The 14,769-nt window shown below is 35.9% G+C and overlaps 1 protein-coding gene across 2 annotated transcripts; it reads left to right on the top strand.

Moving 5' to 3' along the window:
* Positions 1-244: 244 nt before the first annotated feature.
* LOC101736025 (PX domain-containing protein kinase-like protein) lies at positions 245-13,074 on the top strand. Of its 2 annotated transcripts, none has more exons than XM_004933448.5 (11): positions 245-602; positions 1,102-1,290; positions 1,588-1,684; positions 2,664-2,770; positions 4,382-4,498; positions 5,176-5,419; positions 5,800-6,042; positions 7,448-7,671; positions 8,473-8,553; positions 9,584-9,707; positions 10,451-13,074. In XM_004933448.5, the coding sequence occupies exons 1-11, from the start codon at positions 501-503 to the stop codon at positions 10,561-10,563; spliced, it is 1,641 nt and encodes a 546-aa protein (XP_004933505.3). In that variant the 5' UTR covers positions 245-500; the 3' UTR covers positions 10,564-13,074. The 2 variants fall into 2 exon arrangements, with proteins under 2 accessions (XP_004933505.3, XP_062529916.1); XM_062673932.1 differs by lacking the exon at positions 245-602 and adding an exon at positions 742-996.
* The last annotated feature ends 1,695 nt before the right edge of the window (positions 13,075-14,769 follow it).

The raw sequence follows: 14,769 nt of genomic DNA, 5'->3' as shown, positions 1-14,769 counted from the left end.
AACTATGGTATGTAGTATATGATTATTCCTAAATATTAAGTGTATTATTTATGGTGAAATATGAAAATGTAAAACTTAAGAATTGGCTGTATGGCTTTGTTCCATTGCCTTTCTCCTCGAGAAAAGCTCTACTTATACTACTAATTACTATCTATGGTGGTTCAGAAATTATATAGAACAGATTTGGCTGTATGGGCTTAGACCTCTTGTCTTTCTTAAAAAGGGAAAATTGTACAAAAAAAATATCTATGGTGATTCTAATCAAAAGCTCTGCTCTAAACAGAAACAGAAAATCATTTATTACATACTTTTCTACTTTTTGGTCTTTGGATGCCGTCTTTGTTTTTAAGTAACAATCGGTGTAACAGTGTGTTAAAATAACAAGACCAACTTTTGATAAGTTTCGAAGTTCCAAATATAAATGACTATTTTTTCAGTGAAATTCAACAAAAATGTATTATTGTTATTGTAATTAACTAAATGAATCTGCAATACCGGCAATGGCTTTGTGGCAGAATGCGTCGTCCGTCATATGGAGATTAGACGACACAGCGAAAATTACATGTTTCATAGAAAATGCTCAGAACATTAACAAACACACCGTAAGCAAAAATCATAAAATTAAATTGTCAAGGTCTATCTAATTTAAACTTATCGCATAATAATATGTATATTAGGATAATTAATATTTTCAAGAGTGAGAAAATTTAAATTTACTTATTAAGATCTTACTTTTTGTATGATATGGTTTTTGGCTTAAAACTCACGTATATGATGATATGAAAACTCTTTAAATTGTACTTGTACTTGAAATATTTTCCACTAAGTCTTAATTTTAATAAACACAATATTGATTAAGTATGTGATAAATTAGAACAGACAAAAAGTTCTGATATTAAACTATGTTGTGTATTGGCCTCTTGATCAACTCCCACTGTTATTTATTATGTGTCAGTATTATCACAATACAATAGTTTCAATCAATATGAAGTGCAGGTGAATATTCTGATGTATTCCAATGTAAAGGTCCTATATGACATCATTCACATGTGTGCAAACAAAAAAGTGATTGAAAAGTTAATTCTTTGAATTTTACTTCAGGAATACATAATTAGGGTTCAAAGAGGCCCCGTCAAAGAAAATATGTGGAATGTATCTCGTAGATATAGTGATTTTGCATCGCTACACTCATTACTGCTGAAATCCAATATAGATTTGCCTCTCCCACCTAAAAAACTCATAGGAAATATGCAGCCTTCATTTATCGCAGAAAGACAAGTGGCATTGCAGGTAAGGAATATATAAATACAGTAGCAGTGAGAACTAAGTCAAAACTTTAGAACTAAAAAATTGAAATATATTAATTACCCAGCAAAATTAGCATTCATGCGAATTTGTAAATATTGACAGGATTTTTTATTAGTAAATATTAGGCACTTGTGGATACAATAATACCACTGACATGTTATGTTGCTTCTTTATACCACAACAATTTCTTCATGTGTGTGATACCCCTCAGGAGGACATTGAGGTTTAGGTCTGTTGAATTTAGATAATCAATTATTTATATCATAATAATTGTTTCAGAACTATTTAAATGAAGTGCTGAAACATCAGATATTAGCATTGTCATTGTCAGTGAGAAGTTTTCTAGATCCAAACAACTATTCATTAGCCATCTCAGGTATGTATAATATTTAACTAGTTTTTTAATATGTACAGAATTATAATACCAAAAGCAAGAAAGTATTTACAAGTAAGACAATATGCACAAAGATTAACTATTTAAAGAGTTTTCTTAACTCCGAGCAAAAAGGATATAAAAACCAGAATAAAAAAGAGGTTTTATTCTATCTGTAAGTTATTATCATGTTATCATATCTCTCTATAACTTTTTTTTATATAAACAGACATAAAAATAAATAAATACATATCGATAAATACATACAATAAAAATAAATTTATTCCTTAAAAATGACAGTGCTAAAACATAAATAATGTAGGAGAGGATTCTGCAATTGCACTGCACAAACAGTGAAAAATCCATCATATCAGTTAATGGGTGGATAAGAAATCTGCAAGCTGGGTAGCTAGGCACCAGGTACCTAAAGTGCTTGACCAGATAAATAGGTGTGTTAGGATTGTGCAGAACAGAATATAGTAATGAAAGAATGTAACAGTAATGATGTCTTGTGTACTGAAGTACTATAATAAATGCTCATTGATTTATATGTGTTGTGGGCATTCTCGATCTAGTTATACATTGATATTACTATGATGATCTCTTTCCTTATTTGCATATAGATATTAACTCAATCATTTTTTCAATTAACATTTAAAGCTATAAGCTGATTAGTGAAATGACAGAAGGAATTAAGTTCATATCGACGTTTGACTAAGCGACAATAACTACTTTTTACATAAATGATAGGCAATAACCATATTCGATGCCAAAAAAAAAATATTTCTAGGTCTATTAAAATAATTTCAATCCTACAGCTACTAGCTAGATTCTACTACAGCTAGATTCGTTAAAATAAATTTTGTTTTTAGGTATTTCAACTTTAAATTAGTCGTAAAGTTCACGCATTGTCGCTTAGTCACTTTTGCCTTTCAAGCGTCGATATGCTATCAATATTTGAAACCTAGTTATTTAATTACAGAGCAATCTCTGCAGACCGTGTCAATAGCCTTGAGGGGAGACTTGCGCTATGAACTAAAAGGACCCATTGCTGATATTGGATGGAGAATAAGGAAACATTATTTTTTGGTGCGTATTAAAATGTGCTTTATTTTCGTCATTATAACTCAGCGGTGTAAGATGTTTTCTTCATCACTACATAGTATAAAACAAAGTCGCTTTCTCTGTCCCTATATCTGTCTGTCCCTATGTATGCTTAAATCTTTAAAACTACACAATGGATTTTGATGCGGTTTTCTTTAATAGATGGAGTGATTGAAGAGGAAGGTTTATATGTATAATAACATCCATTATGTAGTGGCGAAATCAATAATAAATTACAGTTTCCGAAGCGAAGCAAGGGCGGGTTGCTAGTTAAACAATATTTAAGAAGATTCTTTTGCATACAGTTGCATCACTTGAATCAAATGGACCTAGACATTTTTATCCTTGAGACTATAATGACGCTTTAATCATCAGATACAATTAAAAGTTAAACTTTTTGAGTGTCTTCTGTGTTCTTAAGAAATGATTTCGAATAGTTTTAGCATTATATTATGGATAGGCCTACCCAACAAATTCGATCTCATACTAGGCGACAGGATTGACGTTGAGACCTTGAGAGCACATATACAAAACATTGATTATAGTAGCCAACTTGTTTTAATTGCGACGATGCATATCGACAATATTAATAAAATCAAAATTAAAATTATTGTTTTTTTTATGTACATTTGTATATTACATTCTGCTGAGTCGCAGAGTTTATCAGTAAAGATAAAAATACACTTGCAAGACTTGTTATCGTATCCAAGTAATTTGTATGCAAATGGAAGTCGATGAACTTTGAAGAAAAAAAAAAACGTTAATGCGTCTCTATTAGTAAAAATACGAAACCTGTATGGTTAATATTCAGTGGCTCATAATTTATTTATTTATGTGCATAGAGATAAATATAGTAAAAAAATAATAATAAAAAATAATTGCCATATGATAATGACAACGGCAGGCAGCGGCTTGGCCCGGCCCCTGGCATTGCTGATGTCCATGAGCGATGGTAACCGCTTACCATCAAGTGGGCCGTGTGCTCATCTGCCTGCAAAGGCAAAAAAACATCTACACATTTGTTTGTATGTTGACGCGTCCTTTATTCGATTTAGTTAGAGGTTTTTGCTACGCTATGCAAACAGACAATATCGAGAAGTGAAGGGCATCAAAGGTGTCATTAGTACTATCATAGGTGCTTTTAGGTACCACAAGCACCGGTCACCGTCCTCGTCGAACCCGTCACTTGCGACGAAGGGCTCGACGAGCGAATTAATCCATAGACACAGACAGCCCACTGAGTTTCTCGCCGGATCTTCTCAGTGGGTCGCGTTTCCGATCCAGTGGTAGATTCTGCGAAGAACTGCTCTTGCTAGGGTCAGTGTTAGCAACACTCTTGTTTGAGCGTCGTGAGCTCACCTGAAGCTGAAATAGCCTCTCAAGGCTATCAGCAGTCTTCGTTTTCGTCGGAGGCGATCTCTTAACACCCAGTATAAAACTACTACCAAAACGCTATAAAAAACTGTTTCTAAGGTTCAATTCTATCATGTTTCTAGAAAAAGGTTCGATAAAATTGAATTCGTCACCTACATGTATTGTTTTCTTTTCGTTAATTTCGTGACATTTCATTTAATTTGAATCATATGTATATTTCAGATGTCCGATATTAGTAGCAAGACTAATTGTTTACTTTCGTATCAGCACTACGGTCCGGATAGATATCTCTGCGATAAAGACTTGCAGACTGCCTTCAAGAGCCTACAAAATCTTTCGGTAATTGTATTTTGGGATTTTTATTATATTTGTGTGGACGTGGCAGCGTGAGCCCGCAGCGCTAGGGATTACCGTACCAAAAAGCATTTCAAATCTCAAGTTTTAAGAGACATTCACATTTGTGTCCATGAGGCAACGGTAACTATTTTATGAAGTGGTAAACTCATGAGTTCGGTTGCTGAAGTATGTTTTGTTCTGACAATGGACCCCCGATCTTGTTTTCCCGTCTTGGTTTTGTTGTTTGGGCGTCGGTTATAAATTGGATTGATTTTGAATATATTTTTTTATTTTTTTAAAATCGGTGATATATCAAACATATTTTTTTAACAAACGCAAACATGCTGTATAACTTAAGTTCCCTTTGCCTCGAGCATACGCTTATATTTTATAATTTTAATATCGTGTAATATAATTTGTGAAACGTTGTGTTTTAATAATGTATACCACTGATATACAAACATTACAATATATGTAAATGCACTTTTTAATTTGTACCCCCCGTATACTGCTTATTTAGTGCCGTAATTAATTCCATAATTTCATGAATAGATTTACATAAAAGTGATTTTGTATAAAATAACGATCAAATTCAAACCCTTTAGACCAATTAATATATTTATAGTGCTTTTATGGTTTTGTTAATCTTATAAATTTGATTTTGATTTTGTAAATTTTAGCACCCTTATATAGACCAAATATTAGCTATACATAATTTAGAAAATGGTGCCTACGTTATTAGAAGGATACACGAGAACGGAAGTCTGAGAGATATATTATACGGTACCGAATACAGTAAACATTATTTAATGAAGTATGGCAACCCGAAAATAAGGAAACCATTCACGACCGGACAAATCGCACACTATGGTTATCAGATATTGCAAGCAATAAAGTTTCTACACGAAAAAGGTCTACCACACGGTAAGAACAATTCGAATATATATTTTTTTACTATAAGACAATAAAGATCGTTATTCTGCTCGAAATTTGATGACATTTGATAAACCAGCCGGAATAAGAGAAACTAGTAATAAAAGCAACATTGAAAGTTTTTTTTGCAACAAAGAGACCGTCATCCGTAACTTCTAAATGCTTTGTTTTATAAATAATTTTTTTGACAAAAGAGTCTTGGATATTAGATTTTGATTTCTTCGATTGTCATCACAATCACAACACAATTATCATTAGCCTAAAAAAAACCAATGAAAATTTGTGTTGGATTTGAAAATTCCCCCCAATCTATGGTAGATTAAGTTTGCGTACCGACGACCGCCATTAAAAAAAAACCTACCAAATTGTAGGTCACATCCATCCCGGCAACATCGCAATAGAGAACCAAAGAGCTCTGCTAATGGAGGTCGAGAATTTTGTTATCGGCGTGCCCTGTTTGTACCGGCCCTATCTACTCGAACTGCGGAGGGTGACGACCCCCGAAGACATCGACGTATACTGCTTCGGCAGAACCTTGTACGAGATGACGTTCGCCATCGCACCGGAGGACCCCCACTGCGATTACTTCCCCGACGGAATCAATATGGATTTAGGTATGTACATTCTGATTTCCACTCACCAAATTAAACCCGCAAGATTATAATTTGTGTAATTACTGGTGGTAAGGACCTCTTGTGAGTCCGCGCGGGTAGGTACCACCACCGTGCCTATTCCTGCCGCGAAGGCAGGTTATGTCTAAAGGTGGGTGGCGCATTAACGTTGTATATGTCTATGGGCTCCAGTAACAACTTAACACCAGGTGGGCTGTGCGCTCGTCCACACGTCTAAGCAATAAAAAATATAAAAAAATTACAGGAGAGCTATTTCAAATTTAAAATTTGGAAAATATATCATAACAAAAAATCTTCTTCAACTATTTGAACGGAGTAAAGTTAATTGAAATTCAATTAAACACACCGTACCGTTAATGCTATTACCAAATAAAAAGCACCTTTAATTACAAAGATAAATAACGAGTATTAAGTGTTTTTTTTTTATTGCTTAGATTGGTGGACGAGCTCACAGCCCACCTGGTATTAAGTGGTTACTGGAGCCTGTAGACATCTACAACGTAAATGCGCCAGCCACCTTGAGATATAAGTTCTAAGGTCTCAGTATAGTTACAACGGCTGTCCCACCCTTCAAACCGAAACGCATTACTGCTTCACGGCAGAAATAGGCAGGGCGGTGGTACCTACCCGTGCGGACTCACAAGAGGTCCTACCACCAGTGAAATGTCGCTTAAACAAAATAGCGTTTCACTCCTCGATATTGTCAGTTTGCATAGTGTGTAAAAACCTCTAACTAAATCGAATAAAGGACGCATCAACATACAAACATATATTCAGAAACTTATCATGTGACTATTTATTTTTAATTTTATTTTTACTCGATATATGACAATTTCACCTCTCGATTTGTTATTACATAACTGTGTGATAGATACCTCTATAGCAAAGTGGTGGGCAAACATTTTAATGGTGGGCCACAAAGCTTAAGAAATTCTAGAGGAGGGCCAGAATTATAGAAAAAAAATCATTTTGTATTAAAGATTTTTAATAAACAAAATACCACCTCCACTCAATACACCAATAAATTTGAGCTCGTCCACTCATCTAAGCAATAAAAAAAAAACCTGTTTCTATTACGCCTTGTTAGGCATGTGATAGATAGGTGAAAAGAATGGGGATTTTTTCCAATAAATAAACTAATACCTGTGACAGACTGCCGAGATAATTATAATGATGGCAAGTTAATTATGAGATAATGAATGCTCAAAACACCCCTGACGAATTGGAGCTTTTATTAAAAATTCTAAGATTTTCAATTATAAACGTCAGATTTTATTTTACGCGACAAAATACTGACTAGAATATTTAGGATGGATGGACTCTCGGCGGGCCGTACTTTGCCCATCGCTGCTCTATAGTATGTTAACCATTTGAATCTCTTTGACAGAATCAGTATTACACATGTGCCTTTCAAGTCACGCTTGCAAGCACGGCATGCCGACAGTAGACAGTCTACTCCGGCACCCGTTCTTCTGCCAAGCGCCCCTCAACGGCCTCACGGTGGCGCCGCGCGACGAGAAGATCCACCTCAAGTTCCCCATACAGCTGAAGGAAGAGTTGAAGGCCGCCGTCTCTAGCGCCGAAGCGAGATTAAAACGAGAACAGAAACTGGTATGGAGTAGTGATTCGTTTTAAAGATTTCAAAGGAAACTCACTTGTCGATGTATTTTTGATGAAAATTAATATTTTTTTATACTGGTGGTAGGACCTCTCTAAGTCCGCACGGGTAGGTACCACCACCCCGCCTATTTCAGCTGTGAAGCAGTAATGCGTTTCGGTTTGAAGGGTGGGACAGCCGTTGTAACTATACTGAGATCTTAGAACTTATATCTCAAGGTGGGTGGCGCATTTACTTTGTAGATGTTTATGGGTTCCAGTAATCACTAAACCAGGTGGGCTGTGAGCTCGTCCACTCATTTAAGCAATAAAAAAAAATAGTTGTAGAATTTTAGAACATATTTGTTGTATAAATGATTAATAACAACTATTATATATTAATATTATTGGAGTTAAAAGTATAGAAACTCCTTATCAAAAGAAAAACATATACATAGAAAGTAGTGACATGAGGTGTCACTAGATAAGTGAAGAAATGTCTGTCACTTCGTGAAGTAAAATAAAATAAGAAAACTGTGATTTCGATAATAAATTCTAAAACATCGACGTAATTAATACTAATATATAAAAGTGTGTTAGTGTATTATTTCGTAACTGCTTGCACTCTGCGATTTAAAGATTGGACTCTGTGCTACCAAGAATTTTAAATTATATCAAATATTACGTCAATGTTTCCTTTTAAGCAATATTACGTGGTTGTCTGAGAGAGATCGTTATTAGCTATAGAACCTTTGATATGATTGTGTGTTAAGTTTTGAATTTGAACCTATGCTAGAAATGTATCTTTGAACGTAGGTGCGAAGCGCAAAGAGAGAAGTCAGGATCCAAGAAATACTCTCTTCAGAAGAGGAAATGAAGAAACAGAAAAAAAGAATGGTGAGTGGCACTATTAACTAACGTATTAACGTTCTGTCATCAGCATTAATTTTTGTTTTTGAACTCATTTACTGTCGCATATATTTTATACCTTTTTATTTTATTTCTTGGAAAAATTTTCAACGCAGTTGTGACTTTGTCCTCGTGTCTTTCTGTGGACTATGCAGATTTTTTATAATAATAATAATTATATAATAAGAACTGAGAAAAAATCACGCACGGTCATCCGGCCCCAATATAGGATCCCCTGTGTTATGAATACCAGAAAATTGATATAAACAGTTATATATGTTTAAATATATACATATGTGTATAGGTAATAAACACCTAAGCAAAGACCAAACAAACATGTTCATTACACAATGTTTTCCCGATACGGGAATTGAACCCACGACCCTCGATTCAACGGTCATTTGCGCTAATTACTGCATCGTCGAGTCGGTCAGCCGAAACTGTACCTGTCCATTTATGGTCAATAAATTTATCATATTAAATATTATGCTTTCTTTGTACTTTGTTACAAAGACGGAAACTTATATGTCGGATCACCGTTGGATTGCGACGGAAAAATAGTTTAATTTTATTTATCGCTGGTTTTTTTTGTTTATTTTTTTTTCGAGGGTAGTCTAAAAATTTTAGTGGTTTATAGAAAAAGGGGATTTTTGGCGGGAACGCGAGGAGTGAAGTGTTGTGATTTCTTTTATTTTGTCTATTTAGTGTTTCTTTAGGTTTAAATGTGTAATAACGGTGGTTTATTAACTGTTTCATATCTGTGAAAGTGCACCAATGTGGGAAAATGAAACAAAACCGCTGAACGTAACTTCTCGGGATCCTTCAAAAAGTCCACTGAAAAAGTCTCAGTAAATGACCACCATTTTACCGAGGTTATAGTTCATCCCATCTCATCTCATCTCATTTCATTTCATAATATTATTTTTTTCATTAATTTGCAAGTTTTCATTAAAATTAAAATAAGACTTGGCCTAAAGGCCTTAGTTACCAGGTTATAAATCCCTTAAAAAAATTATAGAAAAAGCGCGAGAGCATCTGGAAGTCGACGTCGTCGCTGGCGGACACGGTGCGGAGCGCCAGCACGGCCTCGTCCCCCTCGCCGCCCGCGCCCCGCGAGCGCACCCCGCCGCCCCCGCCACAAGGTCAGCTCTAGGTTTTGTTACACTACCTTACACGGACTCTTTCGGGTATTATGTATTTTCTACACTTTCACATATAATAGAAATATTAGTCTCAATATAGTCCCATAAGTATTATAGATAGTACAAATATTGTGTAAGTGTTTTTTCTGGATTGATGGGTTCTGGGTGGTGATCAATACCACGTGTACATATTACGAGCGATATTCTAACTATTTCTGCGCGAAACAGTCATGAAGAATGGTATACACCAGTAACACTACACAACTCAAAGATTTCCATGTGATGTGTATATATTTACCACTGAACATCAGGCGGGCCGAGAGCTATTAACTATATAAATAAAAATATATAATAACTTAAAGAGAGCTCTCGGGGCTCAAACCTGACGAAGAGCCGTGCTTCGCAGAATCTACCACAGCATTAGAAACGTGACCCACTGAGAATATCCGGCAAGAAACTCAGTGGGCTGTCTGTGTGTTATTTTATTCGTCGAGCCCTTCGTCGCAAGCGACGGGTTCGACGAGAACGATGACCGGTGTTTGGGGTACCTAAAAGCACCGTTAGTGAGTGGATCGGGAGGATCCGAAATGAAGTGTTTTGGGCGACGTCGACGATTTACCATTTGGTCAGGAACTCCTAAACGGGTGGACCGATTTTCATGAAATTTATTGTATGCGTTCCAGCGAATTCGAGAATGATTTAGATTCACGATTCGGTCCACTAAAAAATACTTTTTTAATTAGGCGCAGACATGGGTGCCGCGGAGGGAGCGCCGCCCCCCGCCGGCCGCTCCGCGCTGCTGCACGCCATCTGCGCCTTCGACAAGTCCAGACTCGCTCGCGTATCGACTCGGTGAGACGACGCATCGATATCGAGTTATCGATTTTATATTGGGGAGCTGAAATTAAACTTGCAGACTGTGTGCTGTTATACCTAACTGAATATTAACACGTTCACAGCCAAGTAGGTCACCGGTGTCCTACGCGGCGCACTAATGTAATTATATCGATTTCTGTTACTAAGCGCCTGGATTGCTTGACTTTGCCTTCTTTTGTTTATTAATGTATATTTTAGTCTTTTAGGTCTCTTAAAATAGATTCATTGTCAATATCTTCGGATTCGTCTTTCCCAGAGTCTACCAGATATTTCGGCGCCTTACTAAGAAGAACAAAGAGAGAAATCTACATAGTTACTTCAGTGCGCCGCATAGGGCACCGGTGACCTACATGACAGTTAAAGGGTTAAATATAGTCAATATTTAAACTGTTTATCTGTTAATGCCCCTAAACTAGTTCAGAGTGACAGCCAAAATAATTGCGATCGACAAAATGTATTTCAGTAATATATTGTCGTGTTAATATAGTGTTTAATCAGCTAACCAACGCGTCCGTGGTTTCGGGAGGCCCGATGTGACGTCGACACTAAAATCCTGTGTTGCTATTCGTAGAACATTGTTTTTTCTGTTTTGAGAACGATCCATTGCATCCTAAAAATCTCTGAATATCATATTCTCGTGGGTTTGCGCGAGTCGTAGATATAATTAAAAGTACTTTTACAGTTCAATCTCGCATTTTCTATTCAAATGTCTACGTATAACGAGTTTTAACCTCAATTGTCCACGACTACGAAAACTGTATTATAGTAGTATATATAATATGTAATAGTATTCTAAACGTGGGTAGTAATAAATGTAACGGCAATTTAAAAAAAAAAGTGAGATTAAATCATAAAAGTCGATAGGTGACGCTAAATAAATGAGATTAAATCATAAAATTCGATAATTTTATGAATACACATTTTTTTTACTGACAGTCCATGCACTTTTGTAGCCCACTGTGCAAGTTTACTCTTGTTAGCAAAATTTCTCAGGCTGAGCCCGTGAGCTCACTCGTCCGGGAGTCGCTGGAACAACCTCTCAGGCTACCAGTGAATAGGTAGGGAAAAAAATAATGTACAAATTAAATGCGTTGCATATGAACATCCGTTTTCAGTGGTACCTACCCGTGCGGACTCACAAGAGGTCCTACCATCAGTAATTACGCAACTTATAATTTTGCGGGTTTTATTTTTATTACACGATGTTATTCCTTCACCGTGGAAGTCAATCGTGAACATTTGTTGAGTACGTATTTCATTAGAAAAATTGGTACCCGCCTGCGGGATTCGACCACCGGTGCATCGCTAGATACGAATACACGTGGTCCAGCGATACTGTACCGCCTAGGAGCGCGATTGACTGTGCATTATTTATTTTTATTTATTAAGTAACAATGAAACATGTCGGCCGGTATGTCAACACATTGTTATTGACATGGTCGAAGGTTACGATTTAAATTTGTATTTAATTTCAGCTCCCATTGACTCACTAGCGTACGTTGTTTTTATCGATAAAAAATAAACATGATTTATCGATGTTATAGTACAATATTATATTATTAATATACAATGCGATGATATATATTTTTGCAAAATGTAACAATTCGAATATGGCTAAATCATACCTTTTAGTATTGTATTCATATTCTTAGATATTAAAGTAAGATTTTGAAATTTGTTATGTATTATAATTTTTACTCTATAGTTTATAAGGCCTTGTTAGAAAAATACTTTATCGAACAGTATTTATTTATTTTATATAAAAATGAAATGAAAGTATTGTAAAATCGTGTACAGATTACGACTTCAATTAAATATTGCCATAAAAAGAGATAGAGTATTAAAGATATCGATTAAAAAAATCGATGTTTTAAAACATACTGAAAACGAATGGTGCGTTTAATTTCTTAAAATAATTGTTTAATAATATTAAAATAAATATTTCAGAAATAAATTTTAGTATGTACTTGATCGAGTAGTATATATTTATTATAGTTTTTAGCAAAAAATGTTATTAATGTTCATAAAAATGAACTATGTTTTGGCATTTATGAATTTCCAATGATTTCCTCATTGTTTGTTGACCACATATATACTAAAATGTTATGTTTTGTATTAAATTTAGCTAGATACCTTTAGATATGTTATCTATATGTTGAAAAATCTCAAAAAAAAAAAGAATTTATGAATCAAAGGCATTTTTGAAGAGTAGATTGTTTTGTTCTCTATAAGACAAGTGATAAATAACTGGTCATGTATTTTGTTTATTGGTTTGTAAGGAATTTGTTTACACATTTATTTTATTTAGAAGCTTTAATAAGATGAAAATTTTTGTAAGCAATTTTCAACATATTATGAATTTATATTATATTATTTATATTCTTGTAAGCGTACCTATGTTAAATATATCCATAGTAGTTAATTTCATTTTGATATCTCATTGTTTATTTCCAGACGAATTAAAAAGTTAAGTTGGATACTTTTGAAAGTGCTTTTGTCATTTTATTTTTCCGTTCATGTCTACTCGGCAAATAAAAAAAGTGTTTGTATTCCAACATGTATAGGTACCAATATGGTAGGCTATACTAAAAAAATAAAGTAAATAAAAAAAAAACTTTTTTTTTTCATTTGGGGCAAAAAATTTACCTCTTCAGAAATTGCTGATCATTTGTTAAATAATAATAATTAGTTGAGCTATTTGAAAATTGATACTAAGGTACGTATAGTGAGTGGGTCGTCAGAGACAACATCAGAGACGACATCGTCATGTCAATGCGCCTAACGTTGGAGCTTATTATTTTGCTTATGACTATTCCACCTAACTTTTTTTTTATTGCTTAGATGGGTGGACGAGCTCACAGCCCACCTGGTGTTAAGTGTTTACTGGAGCCCATAGAAATCTACAACGTAAATGCGCCACCCACCTTCAGACATCAGTTCTAAAGTCTCAGTATAGTTACAACGGCTGCCCCACCCTTCAAACCGAAACGCATTACTGCGTCGCGGCAGATATAGAAGGGGTGGTGGTACTTACCCGTGCGGACTCAAGAGGTCCTACTATCAGTAAATTGCAATTGAATCCCTTTCTAAAGTGACGGTGCTTACCGCACCCAGCAGTGTCCTGGTTGGCGTGGCTTCAAGCGAAAGCGATTTACTATGAAGCGAGCTGGTGGACACGTGTGCGTCGCACGCAGTTAGCTTAGGCTCCCCCCGCACTAGGCTGCGGTGGCCGGAATATTTGAGCAGCCAATCGACAGCCATTTGTGATCCTTTCGTCGAGCTATTTTGACTTTATCTCGTAAAAACGCAAATCAAAGAAAAGACTGGATTCATCCTCTTTTTCTAGAACGGCATTCAAAAGGCTTATTCTATAACTATTTTAAAGATATTCATACATACCCAGACCGGTTTTTTTAAGTACAAGAGATTGTACAAGCATGCTGTATCATATAACTAACATTTGGCAAAACGAATATGCATTTGTAACGATTGCCGCAGCCAAGAGTTTCGGGCTGCCTAGGGCGCGGGGAGTCTTATTGAGAGTTTTTTTAACTTCGCGACAGTACAGTTAATTCAAATTTGTATGGAGTTGGAACAGCACCCCTAGCGGCAAATGTAGGGCACTAAGCACACAGCTGTTTCTATATACACAGACAGCTTCCAATATGGTATCCCACGCGAGTTTTTCAATAGGCGACAATGAACACTGACCACTGACCCACGTCCTTACGGATCCATCAGATCCAATAACCTTTGCATTAGACGCCTTCAGCTCTAACACTAGGAGCAGGCTTAGGGACCTCGGTAACCGTACTCGTCGAACTCGACAAAGAGTTCGACGTGCAACCTAACCCATGAATCAGCTCGCTGAGTTTCTCGCCAGATCTTCTCAGCGGGTCGCGATTCCGATCCGGTAGTAGATTCATTCGCGAAGCAGCTGCTCTTGAGCTGTTAGGTCTCCTTCGGAGGCGCTCGGGTAGCTGTTAGCAAATCCCACCCCCCCTGGCTGAGCCTTTGCTCGCCCACCTGTCCTGGTGAAACTGGAAAGGCCTCCGGGCCACCAGTAATCCTTCAATCATAAAAAAAAACCACTGAAGGGACCTACCCATAGAGTAAGATTATATGGACCTACCTCGATAATGATTCGGAGCGTCTTGCTGTATTATAAAAATAAAACAAAACAAAA

The sequence above is a fragment of the Bombyx mori genome, chromosome 19, assembly GCF_030269925.1.
Source record: "Bombyx mori chromosome 19, ASM3026992v2".
Lineage (NCBI taxonomy): Eukaryota > Metazoa > Arthropoda > Insecta > Lepidoptera > Bombycidae > Bombyx > Bombyx mori.
The sequence above is the reverse complement of the archived record's forward strand: the minus strand, read 5'-3'. Positions and strand labels throughout refer to the sequence as shown.

What these genes read in the sequence shown, in the direction of transcription:
- LOC101736025 (XM_004933448.5), top strand. Translation starts at nt 501, where the DNA reads ATGGCTTTGTGGCAGAATGCGTCGTCCGTCATATGGAGATTAGACGAC. An exon ending in AGAGCCTACAAAATCTTTCG is followed by an intron (nt 4,499 to 5,175) that starts GTAATTGTATTT and finishes TGTAAATTTTAG; the next exon opens with CACCCTTATATAGACCAAAT. An exon ending in AGAAACAGAAAAAAAGAATG is followed by an intron (nt 8,554 to 9,583) that starts GTGAGTGGCACT and finishes AAAAAATTATAG; the next exon opens with AAAAAGCGCGAGAGCATCTG.